Here is a 17,101-nt window from a genome sequence, read left to right as displayed (position 1 = left end):
TCATTTTGCCAGGTAAAAGATTTTCTGTATCAGACAAGAGCAAGTTAAATATCTTCTCACCAAATCTGAAATGAGAATCTGATCCTATGAGTTGTCTCATGAACAGCCTTCACCTGAATGGCATCTTTCCAAATGATAAGACAAAGGCGTGCGCGAGTTTTCAACCAGGCACTTTCTTCCTGTTCCTTTGAAAACAGCCCCTGTTAACTGTAGTGCCAAGAGTCATTTGCAACTACTTGAAGTTTTCTGCTCTTTTTAAATCCCTTCTAATGAACAGAGCCGGCCATTGCAGCAAAATGCTCAGTTAGGGGGCTACAGACCACAACCCCAGCCAAACCCTTCAGCCTGGTCAGCAAGTAAATCAGTAACAGACTCACTTAGCATCTCAAGTGAATAGTATTTAATGCAACTTACAACCACATAAATGTACAGCCAGCAACAAAAGCAGTTAATGTGGTGCTAGTATTGCAATTCAAAACTCAAACGTTTACTGGAATTCAATGTAACACACTCAACAGCAGACAGTTAACTATTGCTGCTAGCTGAAGCATTTCAGAACTTTAAAATATCACATTTACATAGCTTTGGGATCACATGTCTGAGTTCCAACTTAAAATTTGTGTTAGTTTCCTGAATACTCTTATCCCATTTAAACAACTGTTTGAAATGTGGACTTTTAACAAACTCTACTGGAATTTTGGAGTGATTCATGTAGCAAACACTGAATCTCTCAACTACACGCTCAAACAGTTCCATGTATGACCCAAACAAAACTGCCCGACACTAATGTTGCATCATGGGTGGGCATCTGTACCGGCCTATGGCACTAGCTTTCACTATTTACAGGCACCATCTGACAGCACAAATTAGCTGAGCACATGCACTGAACAGCACCAAGGTATCACCTTTCTACCCAAAACATGCTGAGTTTCCTGCAATGACTACCTTGGATGCACTGCTCCATATTTTTAGATTAATCGATGTTATCAGTATAAGTAGATTGTGTGGACAAAATCAGAAATGATTTTCCTTATATCTAGGCACAAATGGCATCTCTCCTTAACAGGAAGCGTCTGTTCTAGCTAAACAGATGCACCAACATCTTAGAGTAAAGCAAGAAATACATACCTGCACATCATAGAGAGCCACAATGTTTTCGTGCTGCAGTTCCTAGAAAAGAGACAACTGCATGAAAGACACTCTATATTAAATAAGTAATTACTTGAGTAATATAAAATAAATCAATGAACACATCCTGGAGTGAATTCATTCAAACACAAGGCCCGATTCATCAAGATCTTTTTACCCATAGACAGAACAAGAGAAAAGCCTTAATAAGGCCTTAAGTGACCTTCAGCAACAAGGAAATATTCAGTATGAAAAAGTTGAAATCCATCTATCCATCTTAGTTCTATGGTTGATCGTGCACCTGAGTATAACTGGGACTGATACCTTGACCTTGGCAGTATTCCACACTAAGTTTCAAACCTCTGCTAACAACAATTTTTGAGATGTATAGTAGGAAAACGTTTAAATGCCTCAAACTGAGGGTAACTACAGATTACAGTGAATCAATTCCAGACCTAAGATGGTGCCATAAAAATTCAAACACACAGTAATTGATCCTGCAAACCTAAATGCACTTAAACTGCAGAGTTTTCAGATGTTAATAAACCAGAAGTATCTGTGCCATGATAAGAGGGCAGAAAGAAGGGACTCCAAATATCAATAACCCGATATCACATAACATGAAAGGAAAGCAATGACATAATAGCTATAATCTGTATGCTTAACCCTAATCTTTTAAAAAATGAAAGGCACATGATTCCCAAATTCTGATTGACAAATCTGTATACCAATAAAGAAAAAGTGTAAACCCAGAATATTAAGTTAAAAGCAGTTAGAGAATTGGAAAGTGAGCCACAACCAATGGGAAGGCATTTCCTGGAATGTCAAAGCTGGCACCAGTTTTGCATCTGGCTTTTAATACAATCTGTCATCACAGCAGGAAACACCTCCAGAGGAAGTCATAGTAAATCTTTCAGAGAAACTAAAAAAATGAAATGCATGATGCTGGTTAGTATACAATAACTGGCATAGTACACACCTAATATCTCATACGATAACCGATGAGAATGCCCCTGAGTCTTTGCCCCACTTTTAATTTGATATAGTGGGACCCAGAATGGATTTTAGGTACCTGCTCTGGGCCATCGGACCCCCATGCTTATACCCAGCAAGGCCATTTTGGGACCTATCCCAGTGCCCAGAATGGTCATTGTGAACACCTAGATGTAGTAATTTCAGAACATATGCCCAGACTCCATTCCAGATCATGCTCCAACCTTTGACTACTCCCATTCTATACATTTGAATTCATTCTTTAATCATTACTTTAAACAAAATAAACAGGTAGTTTATATTTGCAATGACATCAGTTATGGTAGACTCTTAGCTCAATAGACAGCTTTTTGCTTTGCCATGATCCCAGTCCATTTAGAGAGACATGTAAGTGCAAGACATGAAACAACCAAATCAGCATACCTTTAAGATTTTAATTTCTTTGCCCAGCAGGATTTGGGATTTTGACAAATTCTTTTTGTTAATGCTCTTAATGGCAACTTCCCAGTCTGTTTTCTGAAAAGAAGAAAAATAGCATATTATCTCTAATCAAATTATTTAAAATGTGTTCACCCATACAAGAGGATCTTTAGTTTCAAAATGAAGGGAAAGTCAAAGATCAAATGGAGTCTGACATTGTAACAGGAGATAATCATAGACTGGATGAGCCATATGGCATATTTTAACAAAAACAAACAGCTAAGAAAACATATTCCACTGATCCTAATAAGTTATCTTCAGCAATTTGCAATCAATACAAATAAAATTAAACATAAAAACATTTTAGAATTATGGTCTTAACCATCAGACTATTTCTATGTAATACATAGGACCTGATATACCAAACTTATATAGAATGGGAAAATTGCCTTAGTAATCAAGGCTTATAATTTGCTATATTTGTGTGGTCACTATCAGTAATGCTAAAAAAAACCCCAAACATATCTGCACTGCCTTTTTGGACATTTCATAACTGATTTTGTTTTCTTAGAGTGTACTTTTATCCCACCAAACGTTGTCCATTGGGATTTGTAATTAAAGAAAGAACTACAATTAAAATGCCTCACTTTCTACACATTCCCCATGGGTGTCTATGCTAATAAACCACATTTCTAAAAATGTTCTGGAATCCCAGCTGTAAACCAGACCCTACCCAGTGCTTCCTAAAAGCTGTGCCCAATCACTGGATTTATTTTATACCCCATATTTATGATGTCTGTATATTAAATGTACACACTGAAAAAAGTACCTCTTGGCACCATAAAACAATTTACAATAAAAAAAAAAGAGAAAGCTTACCGATTAGGAGTACAGGAGGTACACATAGGGAACTTGAAAGATAAGTTTCCGGATGTCAAAGACAAACCCTGACATCAAAACAGAGCTAATTTTTAAGCTGGCCAGAGGGTCCACTTGATATACAATAAGGAGCAAAATGAGAATACTATAAGGAAGGTTGGGGGTCTTATAAAACTGACAAAAAGAATGTGCTGAAAACACCTTCCAAAGTCTTTCAATAGATGGAGCCCTGATTTTTGTTTCAGGAGTCCCAAAGCCTGACCTTATGGGCACACACTGGAACAAAGCAGAAATCTGCAGAAGAGCCTAAAACAACCAAACAGAAGCAGTAAGAACATAACATAAGAAATTGCCATGCTGGGTCAGACCAAGGGTCCATCAAGCCCAGCATCCTGTTTCCAACAGAGGCCAATCCAGGCCATAACAACCTGGCAATTACCCAAACACTAAGAAGATCCCATGCTACTGATGCAATTAATAGCAGTGGCTATTCCCTAAGTAAAATTGATTAATAGCCATTAATGGACTTCTCCTCCATGAACTTATTCAAACCTTTTTTGAACCCAGCTACAATAACTGCACTAACCACACCCTCTGGCAACAAATTCCAGAGCTTTATTGTGTGTTGAGTGAAAGAATTTTCTCCGATTAGTCTTAAATGTGCTACTTGCTAACTTCATGGAATGTCCCCTAGTCCTTCTATTATTCGAAAGTGTAAATAACCGAGTCACATCTACTCGTTCAAGACCTCTCATGATCTTAAAGACCTCTATCATATCCCCCCTCAGCCGTCTCTTCTCCAAGCTGAACAGCCCTAACCTCTTCAGCCTTTCCTCAAAGAGGAGCTGTTCCATCCCCTTTATCATTTTGGTTGCCCTTCTCTGTACTTTCTCCATCGCAACTATATCTTTTTTGAGATGCGGCGACCAGAATTATACACAGTATTCCAGGTGCGGTCTCACCATGGAGCGATAGAGGCATTATGACATTTTCCGTTCTATTAACCATTCCCTTCCTAATAATGCCTAACATTCTATTTGCTTTTTTGACTGCTGCAACACTGAGCCGATGATTTTAAAGTATTATCCACTATGATGCCTAATTCTTTTTCCTGGGTGGTAGCTCCTAATATGGAACCTAACATCGTGTAACTACAGCAAGGGTTATTTTTCCCTATATGCAACACCTTGCACTTGTCCATATTAAATTTCATCTGCCATTTGGATGCAGAATCTTCCAGTCTTGCAAGGTCCTCCTATAATGTATCACAGTCTGCTTGTGATTTAACTACTCTGATTTAACTACTCTGAATAATTTTGTATCATCCATAAATTTGATAACCTCACTAGTCATATTCCTTTCCAGATCATTTATATATATATTGAAAAGCAATGGTCCAAGTATTTATTTATTTATTTATTTAATATCTTTTATATACCGACGAACGTTGGGAACATCTCATCGGCACTCCACTGTTTACCCCTTTTCCACTGAGAAAATTGAGGCACTCCACTGTTTACCCCTTTTCCACTGAGATCCCTGAGGCACTCCACTGTTTACCCCTTTTCCACTGAGAAAATTGACCATTTAATCCTACTCTGTTTCCTGTCTTTTAACCAGTTTGTAATCCACGAAAGGACATCGCCTACTATCCCATGACTTTAGTTTTCTTAGAAGCCTCTCATGAGGGACTTTGTCCAACACCTTCTGAAAATCCAAATACACTACATCTACTGGTTCACCTTTATCCATGTTTATTAACCCCTTCAAAAAAATGAAGCAGATTTGTTAGGCAAGACTTCCCTTGGGTAAATCCATGTTGACTGTGTTCCATTAAACCATGTCTTTCTATATGCTCTACGATTTTGATCTTGAGAATAGTTTCCACTATTTTTCCCAGCACTGAAGTCAGGCTCAATGGTCTATAGTTACCCGGATCGCCCCTGGAGCCTTTTTTAAATATTGGGGTTACATTAGCCACCATCCAGGTACAATGGATGATTTTAATGATAGGTTACAAATTTTAACTAATAGATCAGAAATTTCATTTTTTAGTTCCTTCAGTACCCTAGGATGCAATCCATCTGGTCCAGGTGATTTGCTACTCTTTGGTTTGTCGATCTGGCCTACTACATCTTCCAGGTTCACAGTGAACCTGGAAGATGTAGTAGTCAGACTACTCCAATAAATAGTAGTCAGACGATTGTCAGTTCATCTGACTCATCACCCCTGAAAACCATCTCCGGAACTGGTATCTCCCCAACATCCTCATTAGTAAACATGGAGGCAAAGAATTAATTTAGTCTTTCTGCAATGGCCTTATCTTCCCTAAGAGCCCCTTTAACCCCTCTGTCATCTAGTGATCCAACCGACTCCCTCACAGGTTTCTTGCTTTGGATATATTTAAGAAAGTTTTTATTATGAGTTTTTGCCTCTATGGCCAACTTCATTTCAAATTCTCTCTTCGCCTGTCTTATTGTTTTACACTTAACTTGACAATGCTTCTGTTTTTTCCTATTTTCTTCAGATGGATCCTTCTTCCAATTTTTGAAGGATTTTTTTTGGCTAAAATAGCCTCTTTCACCTCACCTTTTAACCATGACGGTAATCATTTTGCCTTCCTTCCACCTTTCTTAATGCGTGGAAAACATATGGACTGCATCTCTAGGATTGTATTTTTAAACAAGGTCCAAGCCTGTTCAACACATTTAACCTTTGCAGCTGCACCTTTCAGTTTTTTTCTAACTATTTTCCTCATTTTATCAAAGTTTCCCTTTTTAAAATTTAGTGTTAGAGCTGCAGATTTACTTATTGTTCCCCTTCCAGTTATTAGTTTAAATTTGATCATGTTATGATCACTGTTGCCAAGTGGCCCCACCACCGTTACCTCTCACCAAATCCTGCATTCCACTAAGAATTAAATCTAAAATAGCTCCTTCTCTTGTTGGTTCCTGAACCAATTGCTCCATGAAGCAATCATTTATTACATCCAGGAACTTTGTCTCTAGCAAGTCCTGATGTTACATTTACCCAGTCAATATTGGGGTAATTGAAATCTCCCATTATTTCACTGCCAAATTGGTTTGCTTCACTGATTTCTCTTAGCATGTCATCTTTCTGACCATTTTGTCCAGGTGGATGGTAGTATACTCCTATCACTATACTCTTACCCAACACATGGGATTTCTACCCATATAGATTCTACTGAGCATTTAGTGTCTTGTATGATCTTTATCCTGTTGGACTTTATACCCTCCCGAACATAAAGTGCCACACCTCCACCAAGTTAATCCGCCCTATCATTGCAATATAATTTGTACCCTGATATAGTACTGCCCCATTGGTTATCCTCCTTCCACCAAGTCTCTGTGATGCCAATTATGTCAATCTCATCATTTGCTGCTAAACACTAACTCTCCCATCTTATTTCTTAGACTTCTGGCATTGGCATACAGATATTTCAAAGTGTCTTCCACTTATACCTTTTAGAGATGCTTGACTACAAAATGCATCAGCAGTGCCCTGCTCTACAGACGAAAACTGCAGTACTTCAACAGGGATTCAGGGTACAGACTATACCTGTCAATCCCTGCCTTCAACCTGGCCTAGAGCCAGCTTTCCCTTCTTATGGACCACATATTTATAGTATGTGATGGAGCTCCATGCAGGACGTACATATGAGCTAAGTATAATACTGGCACACACGTTTTATGTGCTGACAGTGATATAATGCAGTATTAGCAAAAAAGCAGTGGTTACTTTACATAAGCAAACAAGCGGTGGTGGTTACTGATTATTATTAGGTAGGAAACCCTCCACCATTACCACACCCAGTATGCCACTATCCACGTGTCCGCGTGGGGGTCCCCTCTTCAGTCTCATAACAGAATTACGAAAAAATAAAATAAACTTAGGAAAAAACCCAACACCACAGGGTGGTGGGTGAGTTTCGTGAGGGCTAACATCCTGCTGTCCTAGGAGAACACCTATTACAGGTAAGCAATTCTGCTTCCTCCTAGGACAAGCAGGAAGGTAGTCCTCACATGGGTGAATATCAAGCTACAGGCTGCTCCCGAGGAATAAGAGCCAACAGGCATGTAACCAGGTGCCAACAGGTACAAACAATGGTGCTGTTTGTAATGGGGGAGATAGCCGGAACCTGAACACTGGGCCCTAGGCAGGAAGAGTTGGGTTTTACAGCTGAAAGATTCCAAAGGACAGAGTGGCCAAAGCTGCTATCGTGTTGGCCATCCCTGTCCAGACAGTAGTGGGCAAACAATTGGAGGGAACTCCACATCACAGCCTTACAGATTTCTGCTATGGGAACCGCTCACAAGTGGGCTACCAAAGTTGCCATGGCTCTCACGGAGTGAGCCTTGACACAGCCTCCAAGCTGAAGGCCTGCTTGCGCATGGCAGTAGGAAATAGGTGGGCCTGCGCCTCCTGGCCAGAGCCCACCCTTAACCAACGCGCCCGCCCCCCAGTTCAATTCCCTCACATGGAGAATTGGCAGATGTATAGATATTGAATTGATAGTACTACATGACAAGGGGAACCTGATTGATCATTCCCTCCCCCCCCCCCACCGAGTCCCAAGTAAAAAAAAAAAAAAAAAAAGAAAATAGCAAGAGCAACTTAAAAAGGAAAGAGAAAAAGAAAAAAAAAATGTGGGAGGTAGGGGAGTAGCCTGGGGACCAGAGCGGTGGTCTGCAGGTCGGGTCCTCCCATTCCCCTTGGGACTTCGGGCTGGTCACTTTACCTTATACTGAGCGGATGGCCGGGGAGGGGTTTGACAGGGGCGTTGCCCGTGCCTCCCAGCCTATAGCTGGAACGCTATGTTGTCGGGTCCAGGGCGGTGGGTGCTGTGCAGTCGCAAACGGAGGGTCTCCGGTTTGATCCCCAGATGGGGTTTCCCTTTGTCATGCAAGAGCCACAACAGAGGCAAAGCAGACAGGACCCAAATGGCGAGCAGTGCATCCCACAGTGATGATGGGAATCAGCACCAAAGAAGGACAAAAGGCACTCGGAAGCACCGAAATCAGGCCGACAGCAAGGCAAGAGAACGGATGCAGCAGAAAGAGTACAAGAGCGGAGCGTAGTCGAAGAAAAAGCCACAGAGGATGAGGAGAGCAACATGAGACCGATATGAGGGAACCTTAAACAAGTGAAGCAACATCAGCGGTCAGCACAACTACGGAGGCAAGGACAGATGAGGCCATGGTGTTAGGGCCACAGCAGCACACCTCAGAGAGCGACGGCTCCTGACATCACCAGAGCTCTCGGAGGTCCACAGCCGCAGGCCAGCAGGAGCAAATATCAAAGGCCTACCAGCATCGATGGGTACCCTCATCCATCGCACGGTGAGACATGCTATTCTTCAAGTGGGATGCAAGGACAACCTGGATACAGCAGTCACACATACCCTTCATGGCAGAACACGGACAGCGATAACTGGCATCCGAGAGCGCCATGGGGACGCAGCGCTCACTGCCCATTCCCGGGACGGAACCAGGCAGGGGGGACCATAAGATTATGCGCTGTATAGCAGAATGAATAGACAACACTGTTACCAGACAACTTGGTGGGCCTGGCCAGCACCGCCACAAGAAGCCGGGCAGGTGCAGCGAGCAGCAGCAATGGCTAAAGAAAATGGACCAAGGACACGGGAAGGAGATAACGTAAGAGGCGTATCGGAGGCCCATATTAGCATACCATAATCATCTTCGGGCGGAGCTGACGGTACAGGGACAGAGCAACAAGCAGGGCAGCACGAGAATCAAAACGCAGAAGAAAGACCAAACACCAGTCAAGCAGAGCGATCACAGACGGGAGATAGCAATGCTGGTGAGTTGGGGGATGAACACGGGGGGGGAGCGGACAGAAGACTGGCTCCGCTTGTGCGAAAACAGCAAGGTGCCAGCCAAAAAAAAAAAAAAGCAAGTGCAAGATGGAGTGCAAACGCAGGACAAGTTCCAGTTTTAACAGTTCTTCCACATCATCGTCAGATTCAGAATACGGACCTAGGTTAAGCTACGCAGCCAACATCCAGCAAGCGAACCAGGAGCACCAAGTTTGGGCATGGTTCAACTATGATGAACAATTCCGGGACAAAATGGAAGAAAATCGGTTCATGGCTTAAGGAACTCAAGATGTCAGCCTTCGAATGCAGCATATGACAGGCAAAACGGCAGATCAAGAAATCTAAGAAGGTTAGGCAGGAGGTCACAGGGCAACACATGCTCTTTTCCTGAATTTAGAATTTCAAATTTCTCCTTTCAAAAAGGTCAAAGCAATCCCCATAGGGAGATGTATGTCCACCATCGCTGGAGACAGAGAATACTGGAGGGCTGGGGTCACTGCAGGGTTATATATACTGTGACATCAGCTTGCTCTGTCTCCATATGCTGGCAGGGGAGCATAAACCCACTGGTCCCGAGACCTTTGTCTACACCCTAAGAAATAATGGTATCAGAACAGAAGTGGGCTCACCTCTGTGGTGATATACTAGACTATTTCTTTCACCAGGGAGATGAGCCCTGCTTCTATACTGATACTGACAGAAATAAAGTCTAATACAATACCATCAGAACAAAAGCAGGGCTCACCTTTCCGGTGATAAACATAGTATAGTTATATGAGAAAAGAATTGGAGCTCACCTTCTTTATGATCTATATAAAGTATAGCACATTATAATGAGCACAGAAGGGGCATAAATCCCTGTTATATTTATATATACCATCATTCTATGTATAGATCACAACGGTTTACAAAAGTAACATTCATAGCTGTAAATCAACAAATAACAGGTTACAGTGGTAGTATTCATAACAGGCATTAACACTTATCAAATGAAATGTTCCAATGTATTTGACTAAAGATCTGGGACATAGGATTACAGACAAAAAAATATATAACTTCTGCATTTTAATCAGTATGTTATATTGATTCTTATATTCTCACTTTCAAGTTTATTCATACTTCAATTAGAATCTCTTGTTCTTGTTATTGTAGCTGTCTCAATTCTGATGTTTTTAAGTTAGGTTACCAGTATAAGCATTTTTGAATAGCCATGTTTTTAGCTCACATTTAAATCTTTGTCTGGTATCAAACATAGCATCACAGGTAGGGAATTTCAAACTTTTGGACTTGCTATGGAAAATACACAATCTTAGTCAGGTGTGTGTCCTTATTGTGGGGACAGTCAGTAATCCTTTATTTTTAGATCTTAACGTTCACTGTGGTGTTTATGGCTGTAAGGACACACCTATCATACCAGTGTTACTCGAGTTAAGGATTTTGAATATTAACATTAATACTTTAAAATAGATTTGGGATTGGAGGAAGTGACATCACTTCCCATGCTGGTCACATAGAGCGGGGCTCTCCGTCCACCGGAGCTTCTGTGCGGTTTTTAGTGCGTCTACCTGAACGTTTTCGAGTCCTACACGGAGCAAACGACGGCGGAAACAACCAGGAAGATGACCTCCAAAAAAAAGTCAGTAGACTTTAAGTTTTCATATAACAAAGGGAGGGAAAATCCCGAGGAAGACGAGACCACGATGGCGGCAGACGTGGAGCCTGAGGACTCGGGGGAGGGAGGCGGAGCTTCGCTGGATGCAGACTCAGGGTCCCCTTCCCGAGCTGAGATGCAATCTTGGTTCATAGCACTGCACCAGGACATAAGCTCCTTTAAATCTGAAATAGCTGCCACCCTTCAGGAGATGCGTGAAGAACACGCTGATATGGGCCGCAGAATCGACGAAATGGACACCCGCCTGGACGACCACGAGGAGCGGTGGGCGGGTCATCAAAAAGACATTACTTCTCTTTACACACTTCAAAATGACCTGGCCGATAAAATAGAGGACATTGAGAACAGGGCCCGATGTAATTTGCGTTTTAAAGGAATACCGGAGAAAGAGGAGTATGCGGACTGTAAACTAGTCATTCAAAAAATATGTTCCATGCTACTGGATGGATCTGAGGTGGACGCCGGAGCTCAGCTAAGTACTCATATAGAAAGGGCTCATAGGGCCTTGGGTCCTAATATGAGGAAAAGACCCCGCGATGTTGTGGTCTGTTTCCACTCGTATGCCTATAAGGAACAAATTGCAGCTGCAGCGCGACGCCAAAGATTCTGGCGATGGGAAGAAAATTACATCGCTATCTACGCGGATCTTGCTGCCTCTACTTTGCGCAAAAGATTGGCCCTCAAACCGTTCACTACTGTGCTGGCGGCAGCAAAGATCCGCTATCGCTGGCTCTTCCCCTTCGGACTTGGATTACAGATGGAAGGGAAGTCACATCGGATCCGAACCCTAGAAGCAGAGAGCGTAGCTAAGGAGGTCAGCTTAAAGATGGAAATTCCTGCCACCAACATCACTGCGCCTAAGGGACCCCGACCCGTGACTCCGCGATGGCAGCGCGCCCCAATAGGCGATCGTCGACTTCGCAGGAACACTGAAGGCCGACGAAATGAAGCCCTCACATGAACTGTTAGGACGCAATTATATTAGTTTACCTGGTAGAGGGCTTCCTGTACCTACACGAGAGTGTTAAGAGAATGACTGCACAACAGCTCCTGCAGATTATGTTGGTTTGTTTTTTTTTCCACATTAAACAGGTTGCACTAGGCAGTAAATATGCTGCAGTTACATGGGTAGTTTGACTTTATATTGCTCCGGGGACGGATGGCACAGTCCACCAGCATGGGATCTTCCTCCAGTAGATCCTGGAACTGGGTAGATCTTTCCCAGTTGGCTTTAGGGGAAGGGGGGAGGGAGGGAGATGGGGATCTAAGCCTCTATACAAACACGCACGTCTTACTTTTGATATGGGATAGATGCGCGATGTACCACTTGAAATGGCGTATGTTGAGGGTGACTTGGGTGCAATACCTGAGCTGGGCAAGGACCCGGTATGGTAGTGAATACCTGGGTAAACCACAAGCCTTGATGAAGGTACACAGAGAGCGTTCATGCGGAAGTTGGAGAGATCTCACATGACAGTCAAGTTCGTTTCCCTTAATGTCAAGGGACTCAACTCAGGTCGTAAGCGTAGGCTTCTTTTCCAAGAAATGGGCCGCATGAATGCTGACGTGATTTACTTGCAAGAAACGCACCTTAGAAAGCGATACGAAAGCCTTATGAAATCTAACAAATACCCACACCAATACTGGGCAGCGGCGATGAAGGTCACGAAATATAAAGGGGTGGGAATCTTAATCCACAAAGATCTCCACTTCGAACTACTGAATTCTCATATAGACACACAGGGCCTGTATCTCTTACTGAATGTGAAAATGGGGGGCGATATACTAACATTGCTTACTATATATGGGCCGACATCCCAAAAGGAAGCCTTCTATAGTGCCCTGCACTCTATTATTGCTGAAAAGGCAGAGGGGAGTGTGCTCCTCGGGGGAGATTTTAATGTCACTATGAATCCTTATCTTGATACCTCAGTGGGCCGTAGTGCGGACTCTGCCTCCACTAGGAAGGCCCTTAAAAGCATACTTACCCTTATTTCTGGACTCTATATCTGGCGCTCTCGTTTTCCAAAATCTAGAAGCTATTCCTTTTACTCTCAGCCCCCCTATAACTGTTACTCAAGAATAGATATGTTCCTGATAGATAAGATATGGACCAACCAGGTCCAGGACGTGGAAAATGAACCAATTGTATGGTCAAGATCATGCCCCCATTTGGTTTAGCATGCAGTTGCAAAATTACGATAGGGGTTTCCGATATTGGTGACTTAATGATTCCTTATTAGAGGACAGTGACTTCCAACGACAGATCACTAGGGATATACAAGAATACCTCCACATTAATGATATGGGGGCAACAGACCCTGTAACCCTCTGGGAATGTTTGAAGAGCGTTCTTCGGGGGACTTTTATTGCAAGGGCCACCTATGTTAAGAAAAAGAGGGAGAGGGAACGAGAAGGGTTGATGACTCGTCTCCGATGTCTAGAAACCACCCATATGCGGGATACCAATCTGTCTCAACTGCGTCAGGACATTCAAGACACGCAAAACAAGATAGCGGCCCTTGACGCGGCACTTATTGCACATCACTTAAACCTAGCCCAACAGAAATTTTTCGAGGGAGGGAACAAAGCCGGGAAATACCTGGCACACATGCTTAAACGAAAACAGGCACAAACATTTATCGCCAAGATCAAGTGTTCGAGGGGTACTGTACTAACTGACAATACATTAGACAACGGTTTCTTCAATTTTATACCCAGCTGTACAGTAAGGACCCGAATATTTTAGAGGGTGACATCCTACAGTACTTGTCCGATATCCCGCTACCAGTATTGACTACATCCCAGCGGCAATTTTTAGATAAAGACATCACTTTAGGGGAAATTCACGATGCTATTAAGTCCCTTAAATCTGGGAAATCACCAGACCTGGACGGGTATACACCCAGATTTTACAAATATACCATGGTGTTAGCCACCGTGCTTCTTAATTTCTTCAACTCACTTAGAACCGGGTCCCATCTTTCCCCGTTTGCTAATACCGCAGGGATTACCATTCTAGCAAAGCCTGGTAGGGATCCCACTTTGTGCGGTTCCTATAAGCCTATATCTCTCCTGAATTTAGATGTTAAAATACTAGCGAAAATTTTAGCAAACCGCCTTAATTGTTTTCTCTCTCAATTGGTGCATTTGGACCAGACAGGATTCATTCCAGGGAGGACAACAGCAGATAATGTTCTTAAAATCTGCGATAATATATGGTATGCGAAAAAACATAGTATACCCTCCATTGCCTTATCTATAGACGCTGAGAAGGCGTTCGATATGGTGCATTGGCCATATCTTTTCGCTACTATGGAACAAATGGGTTTTGGAACTCCCTTCTTGCATTGGATACGCCAGTTGTACAGCGCCCCTCAGGCATGTCTCAAGATTAATGGAGGCTATTCTCCTACATTCCCGGTGGGCAGGGGAACTAGGCAAGGGTGTCCGCTATCACCGTTGCTGTTTGCCCTGTTTCTGGAGCCTTTTGCAATTAAAATCAGGCATCAACACTATTACTGGACTGTCGGTAGGGGGAATCACTACAAAATTGTCTTTATATGCAGACGATATTTTGCTTATACTTACTAACCCAGATTTATCCCTCTCTACTCTTACACAAGAGATGGAGGCCTTCAGTGGGGTCTCTGGTTTTAAAGTTAACTGGGAGAAATCCGAGATATTGATTATTAACCTCCCACAATCAGAGGCCCTACGCTTACAAGGGTTATTCAACTTCCGATGGGCCTGCTCCCAGATTAAATACTTAGGGGTGTATCTTAGTGCCTCTCAAGATCTATTCTCTATCAAGTCTCTATCTATTCTCTATCAAGTCTTTGTGGGCTAAAATTTCTCAGGATATGGAGGAATGGAGCAGATACCATATCTCCTGGTTAGGCCGAATTGCAATTACCAAAATGACTATCCTACCAAAGCTACTGTACCTCTTTCAAACTTTACCTTCCCCGATCCCACCAACACAGTTACAGAAGTGGCAGAGGAAACTAATGGTCTTCATATGGGCGGGGCAAAGACCGAGGGTGGCTCGGCAGGTTTTCAGGACAAAAAGACAGGGAGGGCTTGGTGTCCCGGATCTTGCACGTTACTACCAGGCGGCTCAGTTTAAGAAACTGGTGGACTGGCATAAAGTACGTCAGCGCAAACAGTGGGTGCAAATTAATCAGGAAATACTTGGATTTTCCCCGCTCAGTAGCTTACTTTGGCAACCAAAAGACACCTGGCTTGTAGAGATTGGGACCACTTCGCCCCCATCAGTCCTCAATTTGCTAACTTTGTGGCATAAATACGGCTCCAAATTGGTGGGGCAGAGGGAATATCACCTTAGCACCGGTTTATTCACCAATAAGGCGTTTCGGCCCAGGTTTGAGAATCCTGCGTTCCATTTATGGCGAGATCAAGATATAAAGACATGGGAACAAGTATGGGGACCCCGGGGTCTGCGCTCCTTTTCTGATTTACAGCGACAATATGCGCTACCGGCAACGGCTGTGTTCCCGTACCTTCAACTAGCCCACTTTGCCCGGGCCATTACGATAGATACTCAATTGACATTGGGAGCTTCTGATTTTGAAAAAATATGTAAGAAAGCAGATGCCTCACAACAGACATTATCTGTACTATATCAGTTATTGCCAGGTGTCGAGCTTTCTTCTTCATTTCAGAAAGCATGGGAAACAGATCTTCATCTAGATTGGTCCCTTTTGGACTGGAAAAGGGTATTTCAAAGAATAGGACGAGGTTATATTGCCTCCTCCCTGATAGAAAATTCTTATAAACTATTGTACCGTTGGTATATATACCCTCAACGTTTACACAAATTCAGACCATGTTTCTCAGAACTGTGTTGGCGGGCCTGTGGGATGACCGGCTCCTTTTTTCACATGTGGTGGGACTGTCCTGTTGTACAGGTACTATGGCTGGGGGATATCTCAGTGGCTGGGAGACATGATTCCAGGTCTGACTACGATTACACTGGGGCAAGCCTTATTAGGTTTCAGTATCTCGGGAATTTCTGAGGACCATACTAAACTTGCTCACTATATTCTGACAGCTACTCGATGTGAAATAGCAAAGGTATGGAAATCCCTGGGGGTACCAACAATAGCAAGCGTACAACTTAAGGTTGACAAAATAAATTTATCATCAAAAATAACAGCTTACCAACATAAATGCATTCCCAAATTCGAGAAGATATGGCAAGTTTACATGACATGGAAATTAGCACAAGACTTTGTATCGCCTTCCTTAGCGACTGATTGACTTGAAGTTTCCTTTAGCCGCCATTTTAGACACCAAAGGTAATGGATTGCCGCCTAACGGCAGTTTTCTCAGGTACACTTCTTCGAGCTATTACCTGACCCCATTTCATTACATATGTATAGGAGGCGAGGGGGGTGGGGAAAGGGTGGGGGATAGAAAATGACCTCGGGAATATGATCAGCAGAGTGAATCCCTACTTTGTCTCTTCATATGGATATGTTGGGGATAGATGTTATTTCACTACAATTTGATGTACTCTCATTTTGTGTCTGTACCATTTCCTGATGTGTATTTGTACCCCCATGTTGTATGGGATTCTCTGTTTTCAGTGATATGGTTAATAAAAATCTAAATAATAAAAAAAAAAAAAAATAGATTTGGGATTGTATTGGGTGTAATGTAATTGAATTTCCTAGTTCCTAACTAGTCTTGCAGCAGCATTTTGTAGTACTTGTAATGGTTTTAAGAGATGTGCAGGAACATCGAGCAATTACAGTAGTCTAGGTCTGAGAAAATTAGAGTTCGCAATACAGTTTGGAAGTTTCAAGTTAAAGGTTTCAAATGATGTAATATACATAGCTTGGCATAACCTGTCAATTTATTGATGTGCTTTTTCATAGTAAGGTTTTCATTTGGCTGGATCCCTAGATCCATTCTTGGTTTGAGGGAGTAATTTGAAAGTTACCCAGGTCTCAAGTCAGAGGTCTAGCTATCAAAGAGTTTCTACTAAACCAAATGATCTTAGTCTTTTTTTGGGGTTTAATATTAAAGTTTCGATAGCTCCTGCTTCATAATGTTAATTTTTAAGTTGTTCCTACTAATTATAGAGGTTATTGTAATTTTAAGATTATTGTATTTTTCTGATG

The 17,101-nt window shown here is 42.5% G+C and overlaps 1 protein-coding gene across 2 annotated transcripts in view; it reads right to left on the bottom strand.

Moving 5' to 3' along the window:
* The window catches only part of ULK2 (unc-51 like autophagy activating kinase 2), a 255,524-nt gene that overhangs the window by 233,937 nt on the left and 4,486 nt on the right, over positions 1 to 17,101 (bottom strand). For both annotated transcript variants that reach the window (XM_029611375.1, XM_029611376.1), the window contains exons 2-3: positions 2,545 to 2,637; positions 1,129 to 1,170 (exon numbers count right to left, since the gene is read on the bottom strand). In XM_029611375.1, coding sequence (XP_029467235.1) covers positions 1,129 to 1,170; positions 2,545 to 2,637 — 135 coding nt within the window. The remainder of the gene's footprint in view (positions 1 to 1,128; positions 1,171 to 2,544; positions 2,638 to 17,101) is intronic.

Source organism: Rhinatrema bivittatum, chromosome 8 (genome assembly GCF_901001135.1).
Source record: "Rhinatrema bivittatum chromosome 8, aRhiBiv1.1, whole genome shotgun sequence".
In the NCBI taxonomy this organism is placed as follows: Eukaryota; Metazoa; Chordata; class Amphibia; order Gymnophiona; family Rhinatrematidae; genus Rhinatrema; species Rhinatrema bivittatum.
This window is presented reverse-complemented; position numbering and strand designations above follow the sequence as displayed.